The 19,433-nt window shown below is 45.2% G+C and overlaps 1 protein-coding gene across 2 annotated transcripts in view; it reads right to left on the bottom strand.

The window, feature by feature from the left end:
* Positions 1-19,433, bottom strand: part of trappc11 (trafficking protein particle complex subunit 11) — a 45,292-nt gene that overhangs the window by 1,941 nt on the left and 23,918 nt on the right. For both annotated transcript variants that reach the window (XM_080774424.1, XM_080774425.1), the window contains exons 22-29: positions 19,336-19,433; positions 17,880-17,999; positions 8,446-8,511; positions 7,252-7,408; positions 6,464-6,575; positions 2,905-2,996; positions 2,235-2,368; positions 809-976 (exon numbers count right to left, since the gene is read on the bottom strand). The exon at positions 19,336-19,433 is cut by the window's right edge and continues 24 nt beyond it. In XM_080774424.1, coding sequence (XP_080630550.1) covers positions 809-976; positions 2,235-2,368; positions 2,905-2,996; positions 6,464-6,575; positions 7,252-7,408; positions 8,446-8,511; positions 17,880-17,999; positions 19,336-19,433 — 947 coding nt within the window. The remainder of the gene's footprint in view (positions 1-808; positions 977-2,234; positions 2,369-2,904; positions 2,997-6,463; positions 6,576-7,251; positions 7,409-8,445; positions 8,512-17,879; positions 18,000-19,335) is intronic.

Below are 19,433 nucleotides of genomic sequence, written 5' to 3'. Positions count from 1 at the left end.
AATATGCGTTGCGGTAGGAAGCATCTCAGAGTGTGTGTGTTGGTGTGTGTGTGTGTGTGTGTGTGTGTGTGTGTGTCTCACCTTTATGAAGATGCGCTGCGGTAGGAAGCGTCTCAGAGTGTGTGTGTTGGTGTGTGTGTGTGTGTGTGTGTGTGTGTTGGTGTGTGTGTGTGTGTACCTTTATGAAGATGCGCTGCGGTAGGAAGCGTCTCAGAGTGTGTGTTGGTGTGTGTGTGTTGGTGTGTGTGTGTGTGTGTGTGTGTGTGTGTGTACCTTTATGAAGATGCGCTGCGGTAGGAAGCGTCTCAGGGTGTGTGTGTTGGTGTGTGTGTGTGTGTGTGTACCTTTATGAAGATGCGCTGCGGTAGGAAGCGTCTCAGGGTGTGTGTGTTGGTGTGTGTGTGTGTGTGTGTACCTTTATGAAGATGCGCTGCGGTAGGAAGCGTCTCAGGGTGTGTGTGTTGGTGTGTGTGTGTGTGTGTGTACCTTTATGAAGATGCGCTGCGGTAGGAAGCGTCTCAGGGTGTGTGTGTTGGTGTGTGTGTGTGTGTGTGTGTGTGTGTGTGTGTGTGTGTGTACCTTTATGAAGATGCGCTGCGGTAGGAAGCGTCTCAGGGTGTGTGTGTTGGTGTGTGTGTGTGTGTGTGTGTGTGTTACCTTTATGAAGATGCGCTGCGGTAGGAAGCGTCTCAGGGTGTGTGTGTTGGTGTGTGTGTGTGTGTGTGTGTACCTTTATGAAGATGCGCTGCGGTAGGAAGCGTCTCAGGGTGTGTGTGTTGGTGTGTGTGTGTGTGTGTGTGTGTGTCACCTTTATGAAGATGCGCTGCGGTAGGAAGCGTCTCAGGGTGTGTGTGTTGGTTTGGGGACATCGAGGCAGGCTGATGCTCAGCTGGGGGAGGGTCTGATAGCCCGCCATCAGAGGGTAGAAGTTATACAGCATGTCCTGCTCTGAGCCGGGCAGGATGCGCAGACGGACCTGCACACACACACACGCACACACACACACACACAGTCACACACGCACACACACACACACACACGCACACCGCCACACACACACACACACGCACACACACACACACACAGTCACACACGCACACACACACACACACACGCACACCGCCACACACACACACACACACACACACACACACACACACACACACACACACACACACACACACACACAGTCACACACACACACACACAGTCACACACACACACACACACACACAGTAACCATTTATTTATGACTCCACTGTTACGGACCACTCTTGATCTATGGGGCAAATTTGGCCCATAACAGTTGGAAGGACGAAACTGATAAAAGTATTTAGTACTGTACGTGCTTAAATAGTTATTTACAAGCGTTGCGCATGACAGAATATATATATATATATATATATATATATTATATAAAATATATATATAGTATACAAAGGCTCAGAATATTGAGTATGAGTTACACATAAAGGAGAAACATAAAGGAGAGACTAATATTGTAGGTGCAGTAAGGTTAGGTTACCTTGAAAAAAATGTTTACAAAATCCTGGCATGTGTTTTAATGACACAACAATCATGTCACTCAGTACTCCATATATGGATATAAGTAACAGCGTCTCTGCAATACTGTATAGTATGGCCGCTGCCAATTATAGCAGAGACACCACAACACTGTGCCAGCCAACTTTCTTTGGCTATCCCCAGTTGTTCAAACCCTCTAACGTCTCGTCACACGCACATGCAAGGCATTTAACCCATTCTGAACGGGATCCCCTTTTGGTGTTTTAAGCGTTATGTTATAATTTAGCTATTGAAAAATAGCAGATCTACAAGCTCATAGCGCGGCACAGAGTGCCGCTCTATGAGCTTGTAAGTCTGATTTTTTTTTTTTTTAATCGCGAAAATGTGTTGCACATCTTTGAATATATATTCGCTCAGTCAACGTTTTTAACTCAAATCTTTGCTTTTGGGGGGGTTCCTGGAACAACATATTTTCAGATGGGGGTCGGTGGCCAATTACATATTATTTCTGGGGTCCTTGACATGAAATGTCAAGGACCTGCCGGTGCCGGGGGCTCACCATGTTCATGTTCTCGTCCAGCGTCAGAACTCACCCGTTTGAGTCCAGAGAACATGAAGGCGTCAGAACTCACCTGTTTGAGGCCAGAGAACATGAAGGCGTCAGAACTCACCTGTTTGAGGCCAGAGAACATGAAGGCGTCAGAACTCACCTGTTTGAGGCCAGAGAACATGAAGGCGTCAGAAGGCTCCACAGCCATCTCTACCTCCTGCACCAGAGACGTTCGGTTCTGCAGGTGGTAACACACCGCCAGAGACTCCCGGACACGACCCAGCGACGGCAGGTCTGCACACACACGCACGCGCGCGCACGCACACACACACACACACACACACACACACACACACACACACACACACACACACACACACACACACACACACACACACACACACACACACACACACACACACACACACACACACACACACACACACACACACACACACACACACACACACACAGAGAGAGAGAGAAGGGGGCATTAACGATATAGTTCTCAAACTCTGCCCAAACCCGACCCTACCCAACATTTTCTCAAAAGTAATTGTAATTAGTCGGGGTCAGGCCGAGCCTCGGGTTCCGTGGAAATACAATTAAAGAAAGTAAGGTAGAAGCGGATGTGTTGGATGCAGCGAACTTTACTAAGGTATTTAAAGTAAAGTGGGGGACAATGGTCAAAATGCAATTGAAAATATGTGATCGTAAATCGGCGAAAGTGGACGTTTTCAAAATGTTTTGGCCATTAACACTGCTCAGTTCACGCGTGTGCGTGCGCGTGTGTGTGTGTGTTGCGTGTGTGTGTGTGTGTGTGTACTCACCAGCATGGACATACAGGGGGATGGTCTCTACCAGGACATGAGGCAGAGTGACAGCCGTCTGGACCAATGGGCTCTCAGGACTGGACGACTGTCTGCAGGAGGACAGGGTGGAGGAACCATTAAAAGACCCGTGGCTTCCGATTGGTCTGTGGTGCCGGTTGGGAAACAACCCACCAGTTTGACGTAGTGTCAATGTACCACTGCTGTTGTCCTGCAACGTCCCCCCTTATCATTCACTAAACTCACCCCACACAGCTACTGCTGTTGTCCTGCGACGTCCCCTTATCGTTCACTAAACTCACCCCACACAGCTACTGCTGTTGTCCTGAGACGTCCCCTTATCGTTCACTAAACTCACCCCACACAGCTACTGCTGTTGTCCTGCAACGTCCCCTTATCATTCACTAAACTCACCCCACACAGCTACTGCTGTTGTCCTGCGTCGTCCCCTTATCATTCACTAAACTCACCCCACACAGCTACTGCTGTTGTCCTGAGACGTCCCCTTATCGTTCACTAAACTCACCCCACACAGCTACTGCTGTTGTCCTGCAACGTCCCCTTATCGTTCACTAAACTCACCCCACACAGCTACTGCTGTTGTCCTGCAACGTTCCCTCATCGTTCACTAAACTCACCCCACACAGCTACTGCTGTTGTCCTGCAACGTCCCCTTATCGTTCACTAAACTCACCCCACACAGCTACTGCTGTTGTCCTGCAACGTCCCCTTATCATTCACTAAACTCACCCCACACAGCTACTGCTGTTGTCCTGAGACGTCCCCTTATCGTTCACTAAACTCACCTCACACAGCTACTGCTGTTGTCCTGAGACGTCCCCTTATCGTTCACTAAACTCACCCCACACACACAGCTACTGCTGTTGTCCTGCAACGTCCCCTTATCGTTCACTAAACTCACCCCACACACACAGCTACTGCTGTTGTCCTGCAACGTCCCCTTATCATTCACTAAACTCACCCCACACAGCTACTGCTGTTGTCCTGAGACGTCCCCTTATCGTTCACTAAACTCACCCCACACAGCTACTGCTGTTGTCCTGCAACGTCCCCTTATCGTTCACTAAACTCACCCCACACAGCTACTGCTGTTGTCCTGAGACGTCCCCTTATCGTTCACTAAACTCACCCCACACAGCTACTGCTGTTGTCCTGCAACGTCGCCATATTATGCCATATTAGGAGATCAACAGTCATCGGCTTCCTTGATTGGCCAACCCAACGGATCGGCTTTGTGGAATTGGCCCAACTTTGCAGGCCATTTGTGCCACAAGTGATAACATGCTCATTACGTCCCCATTGTTACTCAAGAGTTTGTTTCTTTATACATCAAACATTACAGTTTGAGAAATGTTTTGGTGGACGGTACGTCTGACCGGAGGACCAAAAGAAGGCCCTCATGCTTTTGTTTCAGTGAAGCACAAGGTGTACACCTTTGGAGGGTGCTGGTATGACGTCAAGGCTCTGATTGATGTGCATGTTTTCAACCCAGTGCCTTTACGCTGGAGGAAGTTGCCCACGGTGACAACAGGAAGAGGAGACCATGAGGTTCCGTTATCGCGCCACGGCCACTCAGCTGTGCTTGTCCGAGATGTCGTCTACCTTTGGGGAGGTTTCGGGCGCTACTTAACGGCAACGGCAACGTACTGCAACGTGCTTTATGCATTCGATGTGGACACCCACAGATGGTCCAAACCCAGGGTTTCAGGGGCTGTTCCAGAGGAGAGGTACAACCACTCAGCCTGTGTCTTGGGGAAGCTCATGATTATCCATGGAGGATCCCTCCGGCAGACTAGATACACACAGTCTGACACACACAGGTTGGACACTACCACGATGGTCTGGTCTGTAATTCACACCAGAGGAACTCCACCCCCTGTTTCATCCGGTCACTCTGCTACCATCATAGGGACAAAGATGTTTGTATTCGGAGGCAGTATGGGTCAGAACAACAACACCCTCAGAGTGTTTGACACAGAGACCGACTATTGGCTGAGCACACCTTCTGCACAGATTCTTCCCGAAGATGACTGGTTTCATTCAGCCTTTTCCTACGATGGAGAACTGTTCATATTTGGTGGTGAAGGCAGGAAGGGACATCTGTGGAAATTCAATCCAGAGACCTTCTCCTGGAAGAAGGAGGTTCAACCCAAGAGGAAAGGACCGGGTCCAAGGAGCAGCTGTTGCATTGTGGGAGATCGCATCATCTTCTCTGAAGCATACCGTGACCACCTGTACATCCTAGACTTAAGTCCGAGTCTGAAGACCTTATGCAAGCTAGCGGTCACGCGGTACGGTCTGGATCAGTCTGAAGACCTTATGCAAGCTAGCGGTCACGCGGTACGGTCTGGATCAGTCTGAAGACCTTATGCAAGCTAGCGGTCACGCGGTACGGTCTGGATCAGTCTGAAGACCTTATGCAAGCTAGCGGTCACGCGGTACGGTCTGGATCAGTCTGAAGACCTTATGCAAGCTAGCGGTCACGTGGTACGGTCTGGATCAGTCTGAAGACCTTATGCAAGCTAGCGGTCACGCGGTACGGTCTGGATCAGTCTGAACTCCCACACGACATCAGGTGGGAACTGGCAGCCATGACTGGCAACAGGAAGAGAAGAATCACACCCGGTGTGAATTGAGCGGCACCTTGGATCCAAGGAACCTGCTGCACCCACTAATAAGTATCTGATGATGATGATGAATTGACCCACATGATGTCACAGGGACGGGACAATACATAATACATATTTTAAAAATAAATCACACTTGTGTGAAGTGAGGGGCGCTCTTACCATCCCACATAATCATATCACATTCCGTGCTCAGCCAATCAAATTATCACATTCCGTGGTACACAAACACAAAAGTGTGTGCCGCGGGTTCGACTCCCGATCCCGACGGCCTTCACTGCATGTCACTCCCCCCTCCATCTCTCTCTCCCCCATTTCCTGTCCTGCCTACCGTCTGTCCCTCTATAAAGAATATAAAATAAAGGTGAAAGCCGCAAAAAAAAAAAAAAAACATTCAGAATGCTTCGGTTGTTTGGTTGTTATTTGTTGCTGTTATTTGCACCAAATGAGCACCGTTTGATTGGTGTCCGTGATCATTAACCCATTCTGACCTGAGATCAGATTCTACAAAATGTGTTCTATATCCTGACAGTTTTCACTCTGACCCGAGATTATAAAAATGTCTTCTATGTCAGTCGCTCTTCGATTTTTTACAAAAATAGCAGACCTACAAGCTCGTAGCGCGCCACTCGGTGGCGCGCTATGAGCTTGTAGATCTGCTATTTTTCAATAGCTAAAGCACGACATGATGCTAACCAGGCTATAACTATAATCAGGCTGATCTTGAGGCCTACAAAAACGTGGAGAAAAAAAAAGTACCAACAAGGTCAACTAGTGAATCTACACAACTAGTCGACTAGTTGAATAGTCGACTAGTTGCTTAAAGCCCTAGTGCATGTGTGTGTGCATGTGTGTGTGTGTGTGTGTGTGTGTGTGCATGTGTGTGTGTGTGTGTGTGTGCGCGTACACACCTCCTCCATGATATCAGGTACTGCCCCGCCCCCACGGTGTTGTTATCGTTGTCTACTGGAGGACACTGGAGACTGAAACACTCACTGCCACACTCCCCTGTCTGGAGGACCACTGCACACACACACACACATACACACACACACACACACACACGCACGCACACACACACACACACGCACACGCACACGCACACGCACACAATTATAAACTTTTTGTTTTTCACAATAAAACATGAAAACTTGAAAGACAACCTCTCCTACGGCAGGATAAAAAACCGCTCTGTCCCCCCCACCCCAAAACCGGGAGACATAATCTTCCATTCTTACCTCGTGCTGGTCACGCTAAAGTCTCGCTATAAGCGTTTATATTGGAGATAACGAGATGCATGCTGGAGTCAGAAATGAAGACAGAACACTGTCCTTCAGTCAAAACTAGATTAGGAGTTACGAGCCATTCTTTTGGAGCCGTAAATAAACACAAGGACTACGGTGCTTTTATATCAATAACAAAGCCCAAAAGACGTGTATACTCGTCCAAGGCCTCCTGTGGTTTGATTAGAAAAGACGGGTATACACGTCCTTAGCAAAAATGGTGTTAAGCATTCACAACAGCAGACAGTCTAGTGTAGTCCAAATGCGTAAAAGCGGCCATGTTTTCCCGGCACCCCAGAGCTCCTATTTTGAAGGAATCCCGGGACTGCTTGTGTTAAAAGGTGGCGAAACAGACGTTTGGAACGTATCCAATAATGTTCAATGCCAAAAACACCAAACAACCAATCATGGTATACCTTGTTGGAGCTGGGAGGTCATCTGGGGGGTCGTAGGGGTCATGGTGATCAGCTGCAGAGAGGAGGTGCTGAGGAGCAGCGGCCAGGGAGACGAGGAGAGGAGGTCCGTCATCAGGAGGAACGGGATGTCTGCTACCACGCGGTCTAGAGGCTCAAACTACACACACACACACACCCACACACACACACACACACACACACACACACACACACACACACACACACACACACACACACACACACACACACACACACACACACACACACACACACACACCCCCCCCCCCACACACACACACACACACACACACAGTCACACCCCCCCCACACACACACACACAGTCACACAGTCACACACACACACAGGATGTCAGGCACCACGCTATCCAATGGCTCAAAGTAGCTTGTGTTACTTTTGTGTGACCCTGTGTCTGACTCCGCGGCCCAATAGAGATAATTCTGGGGGTCCTTGACATGAAAAAGGTTGAGCACCACTGACACAGAAACATGGGTTTTTCAGAAAAATGACCTCAGTCCAACATGGCTTAAGGCCAGGGTCAAACGTGAAGGGGAGCACATTCATTCCACTACGCATTCGGCTCCGTTACATTCCAGGTTGTGAACCCTTGGCGACAGACAAGGCTGGTTTTATATTCCACTATGCACTGCTCTGCACATTCCTTAGCTTAGCGTCAGTCTAGTATTCTAACCATGTCTATCATTTATTGCCGGTAATAATAATAGCTGTCAAACCAAACCCTTCCTATAGAGGCTGAGGAGCAAATCATTCATCAAATGTTTAACTCAACATGTATTTTTCTTTTCTTTTTTGTGAACTTTGGGGGGCCCGGATTCCATATTTTCTTTTCATCTGTATTCTTAACCCATTTAGAGCTTAGCTCGATTCTACAAAATGTCTACTAAATCATGACAGTTTTCTGAAAAATCTGTTTCTGTGGCAGTGGTGTTCAAACTATTTCATGTCAAGGACCCCCAGAATTATCTCTAAAAATAGCAGATCTACAAGCTCGAGCTTGTAGATCTGCTAAAGTATAACATAATGCTTCAAACACCAAAAGGGGTTCCCGCCCCAAAATGGGTTATACCGTTTCCTGATAACGATAAATGATGGGATCTTTTACATAATTTCCCCCGTTTCACCCAGTAGTCTACTGAAACTGGGCCTCTGCTCACCTTAGTGGACACGAACTTGGCAGACACTTCGAACGGAACCACCGTCTCTATGGTGACGGTCTCATCCTGGAAGAAAAAGGGTGAATAAACAATTAGGGATGCACAGAGAGGGAAATTCTTGGCCGAAAACCGAATACCGAATATAGGAAACAGTTGGCCGAAACCGAATACCGAATATAGGAAACAGTTGGCCGAAACCGAATACCGAATATAGGAAACAGTTGGCCGAATACCGAATATAGGAAACAGTTGGCCGAAACCGAATACCGAATATAGGAAACAGTTGGCCGAAACCGAATACCGAATATAGGAAACAGTTGGCCGAATACCGAATATAGGAAACAGTTGGCCGAAACCGAATACCGAATATAGGAAACAGTTGGCCGAAACCGAATACCGAATATAGGAAACAGTTGGCCGAAACCGAATACCGAATATAGGAAACAGTTGGCCGAAAACCGAATATAGGAAACAGTTGGCCGAAACCGAATACCGAATATAGGAAACAGTTGGCCGAAACCGAATACCGAATATAGGAAACAGTTGGCCGAAACCGAATACCGAATATAGGAAACAGTTGGCCGAAACCGAAAACCGAATATAGGAAACAGTTGGCCGAAACCGAATACCGAATATAGGAAACAGTTGGCCGAAAACCGAATATAGGAAACAGTTGGCCGAAACCGAATACCGAATATAGGAAACAGTTGGCCGAAAACTGAATATAGGAAACAGTTGGCCGAAACCGAATACCGAATATAGGAAACAGTTGGCCGAAAACCGAATATAGGAAACAGTTGGCCGAAACCGAATACCGAATATAGGAAACAGTTGGCCGAAAACCGAATATAGGAAACAGTTGGCCGAAACCGAATACCGAATATAGGAAACAATTGGCCGAAAACTGAATACCGAATATCAGAATATGATTAATATTATATATATTTTCCTACCATTGCTGTCATGGCCGAACCTTAAAGCTACCTGATTTATGGCAAAATAAATGGTTATGGCAAAACCTAACTTAAAAAAATAATCACTATTATGGGTCCATAAAACATTTATTCAGCTCTTTTGAATGCATTAATTGCATACACTATTCGGTGATATATTTTCTGCCTATTTGGGCAAAAAAACGAATAGGCCGAAAATGCACTTTTAGCCATTTTCTGCCGAATATTTTCTGCAGCCGAATATTCGGTGCATCACTAATAAAAACGGTAAATGTTTCATTTATAGCACTTTATGTAACAGAGTTAGAAATATCCTTGTATTTATTTCTACAAAATCACCATACTTGCTCTTCAATTTATTGCTTAGAGAGTACTACCGCCACCTGGTGGATGAACAGTGCAGCTGCATGCAGTGTCCCCTTGGTGCACTGTATTTTGCCCTAGCAGAGGAAAATGATTCACTGTATTTTGCCCTAGCAGAGGAAAATGATTCACTGTATATTCCCCTGGCAGAGGAAAATGATTCACTGTATTTTGCCCTGGCAGAGGAAAATGATTCACTGTATTTTGCCCTAGCAGAGGAAAATGATTCACTGTATTTTCCCCTAGCAGAGGAAAATGATTCACTGTATTTTCCCCTAGCAGAGGAAAATGATTCACTGTATTTTCCCCTGGCAGAGGAAAATGATTCACTGTATTTTCCCCTGGCAGAGGAAAATGATTCACTGTATTTTCCCCTGGCAGAGGAAAATGATTCACTGTATTTTGCCCTAGCAGAGGAAAATGATTCACTGTATATTCCCCTGGCAGAGGAAAATGATTCACTGTATTTTGCCCTAGCAGAGGAAAATTATTCACTGTATTTTGCCCTAGCAGAGGAAAATGATTCACTGTATTTTGCCATAGCAGAGGAAAATGATTCACTGTATTTTCCCCTAGCAGAGGAAAATGATTCACTGTATTTTCCCCTGGCAGAGGAAAATGATTCACTGTATTTTCCCCTGGCAGAGGAAAATGATTCACTGTATTTTGCCCTGGCAGAGGAAAATGATTCACTGTATTTTCCCCTGGCAGAGGAAAATGATTCACTGTATTTTGCCCTAGCAGAGGAAAATGATTCACTGTATTTTGCCCTAGCAGAGGAAAATGATTCACTGTATTTTGCCCTAGCAGAGGAAAATGATTCACTGTATTTTCCCCTGGCAGAGGAAAATGATTCACTGTATTTTGCCCTGGCAGAGGAAAATGATTCACTGTATTTTGCCCTGGCAGAGGAAAATTATTCACTGTATTTTGCCCTAGCAGAGGAAAATGATTCACTGTATTTTGCCCTAGCAGAGGAAAATGATTCACTGTATTTTGCCCTAGCAGAGGAAAATGATTCACTGTATTTTCCCCTGGCAGAGGAAAATGATTCACTGTATTTTGCCCTGGCAGAGGAAAATGATTCACTGTATTTTGCCCTAGCAGAGGAAAATGATTCACTGTATTTTGCCCTAGCAGAGGAAAATGATTCACTGTATTTTCCCCTAGCAGAGGAAAATGATTCACTGTATTTTCCCCTGGCAGAGGAAAATGATTCACTGTATTTTCCCCTGGCAGAGGAAAATGATTCACTGTATTTTGCCCTAGCAGAGGAAAATGATTCACTGTATTTTGCCCTAGCAGAGGAAAATGATTCACTGTATTTTCCCCTAGCAGAGGAAAATGATTCACTGTATTTTGCCCTGGCAGAGGAAAATGATTCACTGTATTTTCCCCTGGCAGAGGAAAATGATTCACTGTATTTTGCCCTAGCAGAGGAAAATGATTCACTGTATTTTCCACTGGCAGAGGAAAATGATTCACTGTATTTTGCCCTGGCAGAGGAAAATGATTCACTGTATTTTCCCCTGGCAGAGGAAAATGATTCACTGTATTTTGCCCTGGCAGAGGAAAATGATTCACTGTATTTTCCCCTGGCAGAGGAAAATGATTCACTGTATTTTCCCCTGGCAGAGGAAAATGATTCACTGTATTTTCCACTGGCAGAGGAAAATGATTCACTGTATTTTGCCCTAGCAGAGGAAAATGATTCACTGTATTTTGCCCCAGCAGAGGAAAATGATTCACTGTATTTTGCCCCAGCAGAGGAAAATTATTCACTGTATTTTGCCCCAGCAGAGGAAAATGATTCACTGTATTTTGCCCTGGCAGAGGAAAATGATTCACTGTATTTTGCCCTGGCAGAGGAAAATTATTCACTGTATTTTGCCCTGGCAGAGGAAAATGATTCACTGTATTTTGCCCTAGCAGAGGAAAATGATTCACTGTATTTTCCCCTGGCAGAGGAAAATGATTCACTGTATTTTGCCCTAGCAGAGGAAAATGATTCACTGTATTTTCCCCTGGCAGAGGAAAATGATTCACTGTATTTTGCCCTAGCAGAGGAAAATGATTCACTGTATTTTCCCCCTAGCAGAGGAAAATGATTCACTGTATTTTGCCCTAGCAGAGGAAAATGATTCACTGTATTTTCCCCTGGCAGAGGAAAATGATTCACTGTATTTTGCCCTAGCAGAGGAAAATGATTCACTGTATTTTGCCCTGGCAGAGGAAAATGATTCACTGTATTTTGCCCTGGCAGAGGAAAATGATTCACTGTATTTTCCCCTAGCAGAGGAAAATGATTCACTGTATTTTGCCCTGGCAGAGGAAAATGATTCACTGTATTTTCCCCTAGCAGAGGAAAATGATTCACTGTATTTTCCCCTGGCAGAGGAAAATGATTCACTGTATTTTCCCCTGGCAGAGGAAAATGATTCACTGTATTTTGCCCTGGCAGAGGAAAATGATTCACTGTATTTTGCCCTAGCAGAGGAAAATGATTCACTGTATTTTCCCCTAGCAGAGGAAAATGATTCACTGTATTTTGCCCTAGCAGAGGAAAATGATTCACTGTATTTTCCACTGGCAGAGGAAAATGATTCACTGTATTTTGCCCTGGCAGAGGAAAATGATTCACTGTATTTTGCCCTAGCAGAGGAAAATGATTCACTGTATTTTGCCCTAGCAGAGGAAAATGATTCACTGTATTTTGCCCTAGCAGAGGAAAATGATGCACTGTATTTTCCCCTGGCAGAGGAAAATGATTCACTGTATTTTGCCCTAGCAGAGGAAAATGATTCACTGTATTTTGCCCTAGCAGAGGAAAATGATTGACTGTATTTTGACCTGGCAGAGGAAAATGATTCACTGTATTTTCCCCTGGCAGAGGAAAAGGATTCACTGTATTTTCCCCTGGCAGAGGAAAAGGATTCACTGTATTTTCCCCTGGCAGAGGAAAAGGATTCACTGTATTTTGCCCTGGCAGAGGAAAATGATTCACTGTATTTTCCCCTGGCAGAGGAAAAGGATTCACTGTATTTTGCCCTAGCAGAGGAAAATGATTCACTGTATTTTCCCCTGGCAGAGGAAAATGATTCACTGTATTTTGCCCAAGCAGAGGAAAATGATTGACTGTATTTTGCCCTAGCAGAGGAAAATGATTCACTGTATTTTGCCCTAGCAGAGGAAAATGATTCACTGTATTTTGCCCTAGCAGAGGAAAATGATTCACTGTATTTTGCCCTGGCAGAGGAAAATGATTCACTGTATTTTGCCCTAGCAGAGGAAAATGATTCACTGTATTTTGCCCTGGCAGAGGAAAATGATTCACTGTATTTTGCCCTAGCAGAGGAAAATGATTCACTGTATTTTGCCCTAGCAGAGGAAAATGATTCACTGTATTTTGCCCTAGCAGAGGAAAATGATTCACTGTATTTTCCCCTAGCAGAGGAAAATGATTCACTGTATTTTGCCCTAGCAGAGGAAAATGATTCACTGTATTTTCCCCTAGCAGAGGAAAATGATTCACTGTATTTTGCCCTGGCAGAGGAAAATGATTCACTGTATTTTGCCCTGGCAGAGGAAAATGATTCACTGTATTTTGCCCTAGCAGAGGAAAATGATTCACTGTATTTTGCCCTGGCAGAGGAAAATGATTCACTGTATTTTCCCCTGGCAGAGGAAAAGGATTCACTGTATTTTGCCCTAGCAGAGGAAAATGATTCACTGTATTTTCCCCTGGCAGAGGAAAATGATTCACTGTATTTTGCCCAAGCAGAGGAAAATGATTGACTGTATTTTGCCCTAGCAGAGGAAAATGATTCACTGTATTTTGCCCTAGCAGAGGAAAATGATTCACTGTATTTTGCCCTAGCAGAGGAAAATGATTCACTGTATTTTGCCCTGGCAGAGGAAAATGATTCACTGTATTTTGCCCTAGCAGAGGAAAATGATTCACTGTATTTTGCCCTGGCAGAGGAAAATGATTCACTGTATTTTGCCCTAGCAGAGGAAAATGATTCACTGTATTTTGCCCTAGCAGAGGAAAATGATTCACTGTATTTTGCCCTAGCAGAGGAAAATGATTCACTGTATTTTCCCCTAGCAGAGGAAAATGATTCACTGTATTTTGCCCTAGCAGAGGAAAATGATTCACTGTATTTTCCCCTAGCAGAGGAAAATGATTCACTGTATTTTGCCCTGGCAGAGGAAAATGATTCACTGTATTTTGCCCTGGCAGAGGAAAATGATTCACTGTATTTTGCCCTAGCAGAGGAAAATGATTCACTGTATTTTCCCCTAGCAGAGGAAAATGATTCACTGTATTTTGCCCTGGCAGAGGAAAATGATTCACTGTATTTTCCCCTAGCAGAGGAAAATGATTCACTGTATTTTGCCCTAGCAGAGGAAAATGATTCACTGTATTTTGCCCTAGCAGAGGAAAATGATTCACTGTATTTTGCCCTGGCAGAGGAAAATGATTCACTGTATTTTGCCCTAGCAGAGGAAAATGATTCACTGTATTTTGCCCTAGCAGAGGAAAATGATTCACTGTATTTTCCCCTAGCAGAGGAAAATGATTCACTGTATTTTCCCCTGGCAGAGGAAAATGATTCACTGTATTTTGCCCTAGCAGAGGAAAATGATTCACTGTATTTTGCCCTAGCAGAGGAAAATGATTCACTGTATTTTGCCCTAGCAGAGGAAAATGATTCACTGTATTTTCCCCTAGCAGAGGAAAATGATTCACTGTATTTTCCCCTGGCAGAGGAAAATGATTCACTGTATTTTGCCCTAGCAGAGGAAAATGATTCACTGTATTTTGCCCTAGCAGAGGAAAATGATTCACTGTATTTTCCCCTGGCAGAGGAAAATGATTCACTGTATTGTGTCCTAGCAGAGGAAAATGATTCACTGTATTTTCCCCTGGCAGAGGAAAATGATTCACTGTATTTTGCCCTGGCAGAGGAAAATGATTCACTGTATTTTCCCCTAGCAGAGGAAAATGATTCACTGTATTTTGTCCTAGCAGAGGAAAATGATTCACTGTATTTTCCCCTGGCAGAGGAAAATGATTCACTGTATTTTGCCCTGGCAGAGGAAAATGATTCACTGTATTTTGCCCTAGCAGAGGAAAATGATTCACTGTATTTTGTCCTAGCAGAGGAAAATGATTCACTGTATTTTGCCCTAGCAGAGGAAAATGATTCACTGTATTTTCCCCTAGCAGAGGAAAATGATTCACTGTATTTTGCCCTGGCAGAGGAAAATGATTCACTGTATTTTGCCCAAGCAGAGGAAAATGATTGACTGTATTTTGCCCTAGCAGAGGAAAATGATTCACTGTATTTTGCCCTAGCAGAGGAAAATGATTCACTGTATTTTGCCCTAGCAGAGGAAAATGATTCACTGTATTTTGCCCTGGCAGAGGAAAATGATTCACTGTATTTTGCCCTAGCAGAGGAAAATGATTCACTGTATTTTGCCCTGGCAGAGGAAAATGATTCACTGTATTTTGCCCTAGCAGAGGAAAATGATTCACTGTATTTTGCCCTAGCAGAGGAAAATGATTCACTGTATTTTGCCCTAGCAGAGGAAAATGATTCACTGTATTTTCCCCTAGCAGAGGAAAATGATTCACTGTATTTTGCCCTAGCAGAGGAAAATGATTCACTGTATTTTCCCCTAGCAGAGGAAAATGATTCACTGTATTTTGCCCTGGCAGAGGAAAATGATTCACTGTATTTTGCCCTGGCAGAGGAAAATGATTCACTGTATTTTGCCCTAGCAGAGGAAAATGATTCACTGTATTTTGCCCTGGCAGAGGAAAATGATTCACTGTATTTTCCCCTGGCAGAGGAAAAGGATTCACTGTATTTTGCCCTAGCAGAGGAAAATGATTCACTGTATTTTCCCCTGGCAGAGGAAAATGATTCACTGTATTTTGCCCAAGCAGAGGAAAATGATTGACTGTATTTTGCCCTAGCAGAGGAAAATGATTCACTGTATTTTGCCCTAGCAGAGGAAAATGATTCACTGTATTTTGCCCTAGCAGAGGAAAATGATTCACTGTATTTTGCCCTGGCAGAGGAAAATGATTCACTGTATTTTGCCCTAGCAGAGGAAAATGATTCACTGTATTTTGCCCTGGCAGAGGAAAATGATTCACTGTATTTTGCCCTAGCAGAGGAAAATGATTCACTGTATTTTGCCCTAGCAGAGGAAAATGATTCACTGTATTTTGCCCTAGCAGAGGAAAATGATTCACTGTATTTTCCCCTAGCAGAGGAAAATGATTCACTGTATTTTGCCCTAGCAGAGGAAAATGATTCACTGTATTTTCCCCTAGCAGAGGAAAATGATTCACTGTATTTTGCCCTGGCAGAGGAAAATGATTCACTGTATTTTGCCCTGGCAGAGGAAAATGATTCACTGTATTTTGCCCTAGCAGAGGAAAATGATTCACTGTATTTTGCCCTAGCAGAGGAAAATGATTCACTGTATTTTGCCCTGGCAGAGGAAAATGATTCACTGTATTTTCCCCTAGCAGAGGAAAATGATTCACTGTATTTTGCCCTAGCAGAGGAAAATGATTCACTGTATTTTGCCCTAGCAGAGGAAAATGATTCACTGTATTTTGCCCTGGCAGAGGAAAATGATTCACTGTATTTTGCCCTAGCAGAGGAAAATGATTCACTGTATTTTGCCCTAGCAGAGGAAAATGATTCACTGTATTTTCCCCTAGCAGAGGAAAATGATTCACTGTATTTTCCCCTGGCAGAGGAAAATGATTCACTGTATTTTGCCCTAGCAGAGGAAAATGATTCACTGTATTTTGCCCTAGCAGAGGAAAATGATTCACTGTATTTTGCCCTAGCAGAGGAAAATGATTCACTGTATTTTCCCCTAGCAGAGGAAAATGATTCACTGTATTTTCCCCTGGCAGAGGAAAATGATTCACTGTATTTTGCCCTAGCAGAGGAAAATGATTCACTGTATTTTGCCCTAGCAGAGGAAAATGATTCACTGTATTTTCCCCTGGCAGAGGAAAATGATTCACTGTATTGTGTCCTAGCAGAGGAAAATGATTCACTGTATTTTCCCCTGGCAGAGGAAAATGATTCACTGTATTTTGCCCTGGCAGAGGAAAATGATTCACTGTATTTTCCCCTAGCAGAGGAAAATGATTCACTGTATTTTGTCCTAGCAGAGGAAAATGATTCACTGTATTTTCCCCTGGCAGAGGAAAATGATTCACTGTATTTTGCCCTGGCAGAGGAAAATGATTCACTGTATTTTGCCCTAGCAGAGGAAAATGATTCACTGTATTTTGTCCTAGCAGAGGAAAATGATTCACTGTATTTTGCCCTAGCAGAGGAAAATGATTCACTGTATTTTGCCCTGGCAGAGGAAAATGATTCACTGTATTTTCCCCTGGCAGAGGAAAATGATTCACTGTATTTTGCCCTAGCAGAGGAAAATGATTCACTGTATTTTGCCCTGGCAGAGGAAAATGATTCACTGTATTTTCCCCTAGCAGAGGAAAATGATTCACTGTATTTTCCCCTGGCAGAGGAAAATGATTCACTGTATTTTCCCCTGGCAGAGGAAAATGATTCACTGTATTTTCCCCTGGCAGAGGAAAATGATTCACTGTATTTTCCCCTGGCAGAGGAAAATGATTCACTGTATTTTCCCCTGGCAGAGGAAAATGATTCACTGTATTTTCCCCTGGCAGAGGAAAATGATTCACTGTGTCATTAGAAAGCCTACTTTCATTAGTGGACGCACTCTGAGCCCCCCCCACCACACCTATAAACGGTACTTTTTGGGCAGAAATTGATTTATTTTCACCGGAGGAAAAATATTCTCTATGAGGCAATTATCTGGGCAATATGGGTAGAAGAAGGCGCAGTGGAGTAACTAAAAGTATTTTTTTTGCGGTGGAAACAAAATCCTCCTTTTGGCCAAAAAGTACCGCTGGTGCATTTGGTAAAAGACGCCCCAACGTCTGAAAAGGTGGGTTTTAAGTGTGCTTTTGAACATAGGCTTACTGTACCTTGTGGCATTTACAGTCGATGTTCTGTCCTACCATACTGTATAGGCTTACTGTACCTTGTGGCATTTACAGTCGATGTTCTGTCCCTCCACGGTGGTGTTGATGCTGTAAGCCACGTGGAAGAGGAACACCCTGGGCCCCGTCGAAACGCACCTCACGTACACACAGCGCTCCACCTGCAGAGGGCGACACACAATGGATTAGCCACTGACATTGTTTTAGGGAAGGGGGAAGAGTCTAGGATGTGTGGAGCCTTTTCCCAGGGTGTTTTAGGGAAGAGAGGAGAGTCTGGGACGTGTGGAGCCTTTTCCCAGGGTGTTTTAGAGAAGGGAGGAGAGTCTAGGATGTGTGGAGCGTTGTCCAGGGTGTTTTAGGGAAGAGAGGAGAGTCTAGGATGTGTGGAGCCTTTTCCCAGGGTGTTTTAGGGAAGAGAGGAGAGTCTAGGATGTGTGGAGCGTTGTCCAGGGGGTTTTAGGGAAGGGAGAAGAGTCTGGGACGTGTGGAGCCTTTTCCCAGGGTGTTTTAGGGAAGGGAGAAGAGTCTAGATGTGTGGAGCGTTGTCCCAGGGTGTTTTAGGGAAGGGAGGAGAGTCTGGGACGTGTGGAGCGTTGTCCAGGGTGTTTTAGGGAAGGGAGGAGAGTCTGGGACGTGTGGAGCATTGTCCAGGGTGTTTTAGGGAAGGGAGAAGAGTCTGGGACGTGTGGAGCGTTGTTCAGGGGTTTTAGAGAAGGGAGAAGAGTCTGGGACGTGTGGAGCCTTTTCCCAGGGTGTTTTAGGGAAGGGAGAAGAGTCTAGATGTGTGGAGCGTTGTCCCAGGGTGTTTTAGGGAAGGGAGAAGAGTCTAGATGTGTGGAGCGTTGTCCCAGGGTGTTTTAGGGAAGGGAGAAGAGTCTGGGACGTGTGGAGCGTTGTCCAGGGTGTTTTAGGGAAGGGAGAAGAGTCTAGATGTGTGGAGCGTTGTCCCAGGGTGTTTTAGGGAAGGGAGAAGAGTCTAGATGTGTGGAGCGTTGTCCCAGGGTGTTTTAGGGAAGGGAGAAGAGTCTGGGACGTGTGGAGCGTTGTCCCAGGGTGTTTTAGGGAAGGGAGGAGAGTCTGGGACGTGTGGAGCGTTGTCCCAGGGTGTTTTAGGGAAGGGAGAAGAGTCTGGGACGTGTGGAGCGTTGTCCCAGGGTGTTTTAGGGAAGGGAGGAGAGTCTGGGACGTGTGGAGCGTTGTCCCAGGGTGTTTTAGGGAAGGGAGAAGAGTCTGGGACGTGTGGAGCGTTGTCCCAGGGTGTTTTAGGGAAGGGAGGAGAGTCTGGGACGTGTGGAGCGTTGTCCCAGGGTGTTTTAGGGAAGGGAGGAGAGTCTGGGACGTGTGGAGCGTTGTCCCAGGGTGTTTTAGGGAAGGGAGAAGAGTCTGGGACGTGTGGAGCGTTGTCCCAGGGTGTTTTAGGGAAGGGAGAAGAGTCTGGGACGTGTGGAGCCTTGTCCAGGGGGTTTTAGGGAAGGGAGAAGGTGTTTTTTAGGATACCTTGTCCCCAGGCTGGAGGTCTCCTAGGGGGATGTCTGGCAGCAGGGCAGGGTCCGTGTCGTCACACACTTTGGTGGGACTCAGCGTCACGTTGGTGG

Source organism: Protomyctophum bolini (assembly GCF_963924005.1).
Source record: "Protomyctophum bolini genome assembly, chromosome: 10".
NCBI classification, from domain to species: Eukaryota; Metazoa; Chordata; class Actinopteri; order Myctophiformes; family Myctophidae; genus Protomyctophum; species Protomyctophum bolini.
The sequence above is the reverse complement of the archived record's forward strand: the minus strand, read 5'-3'. Positions and strand labels throughout refer to the sequence as shown.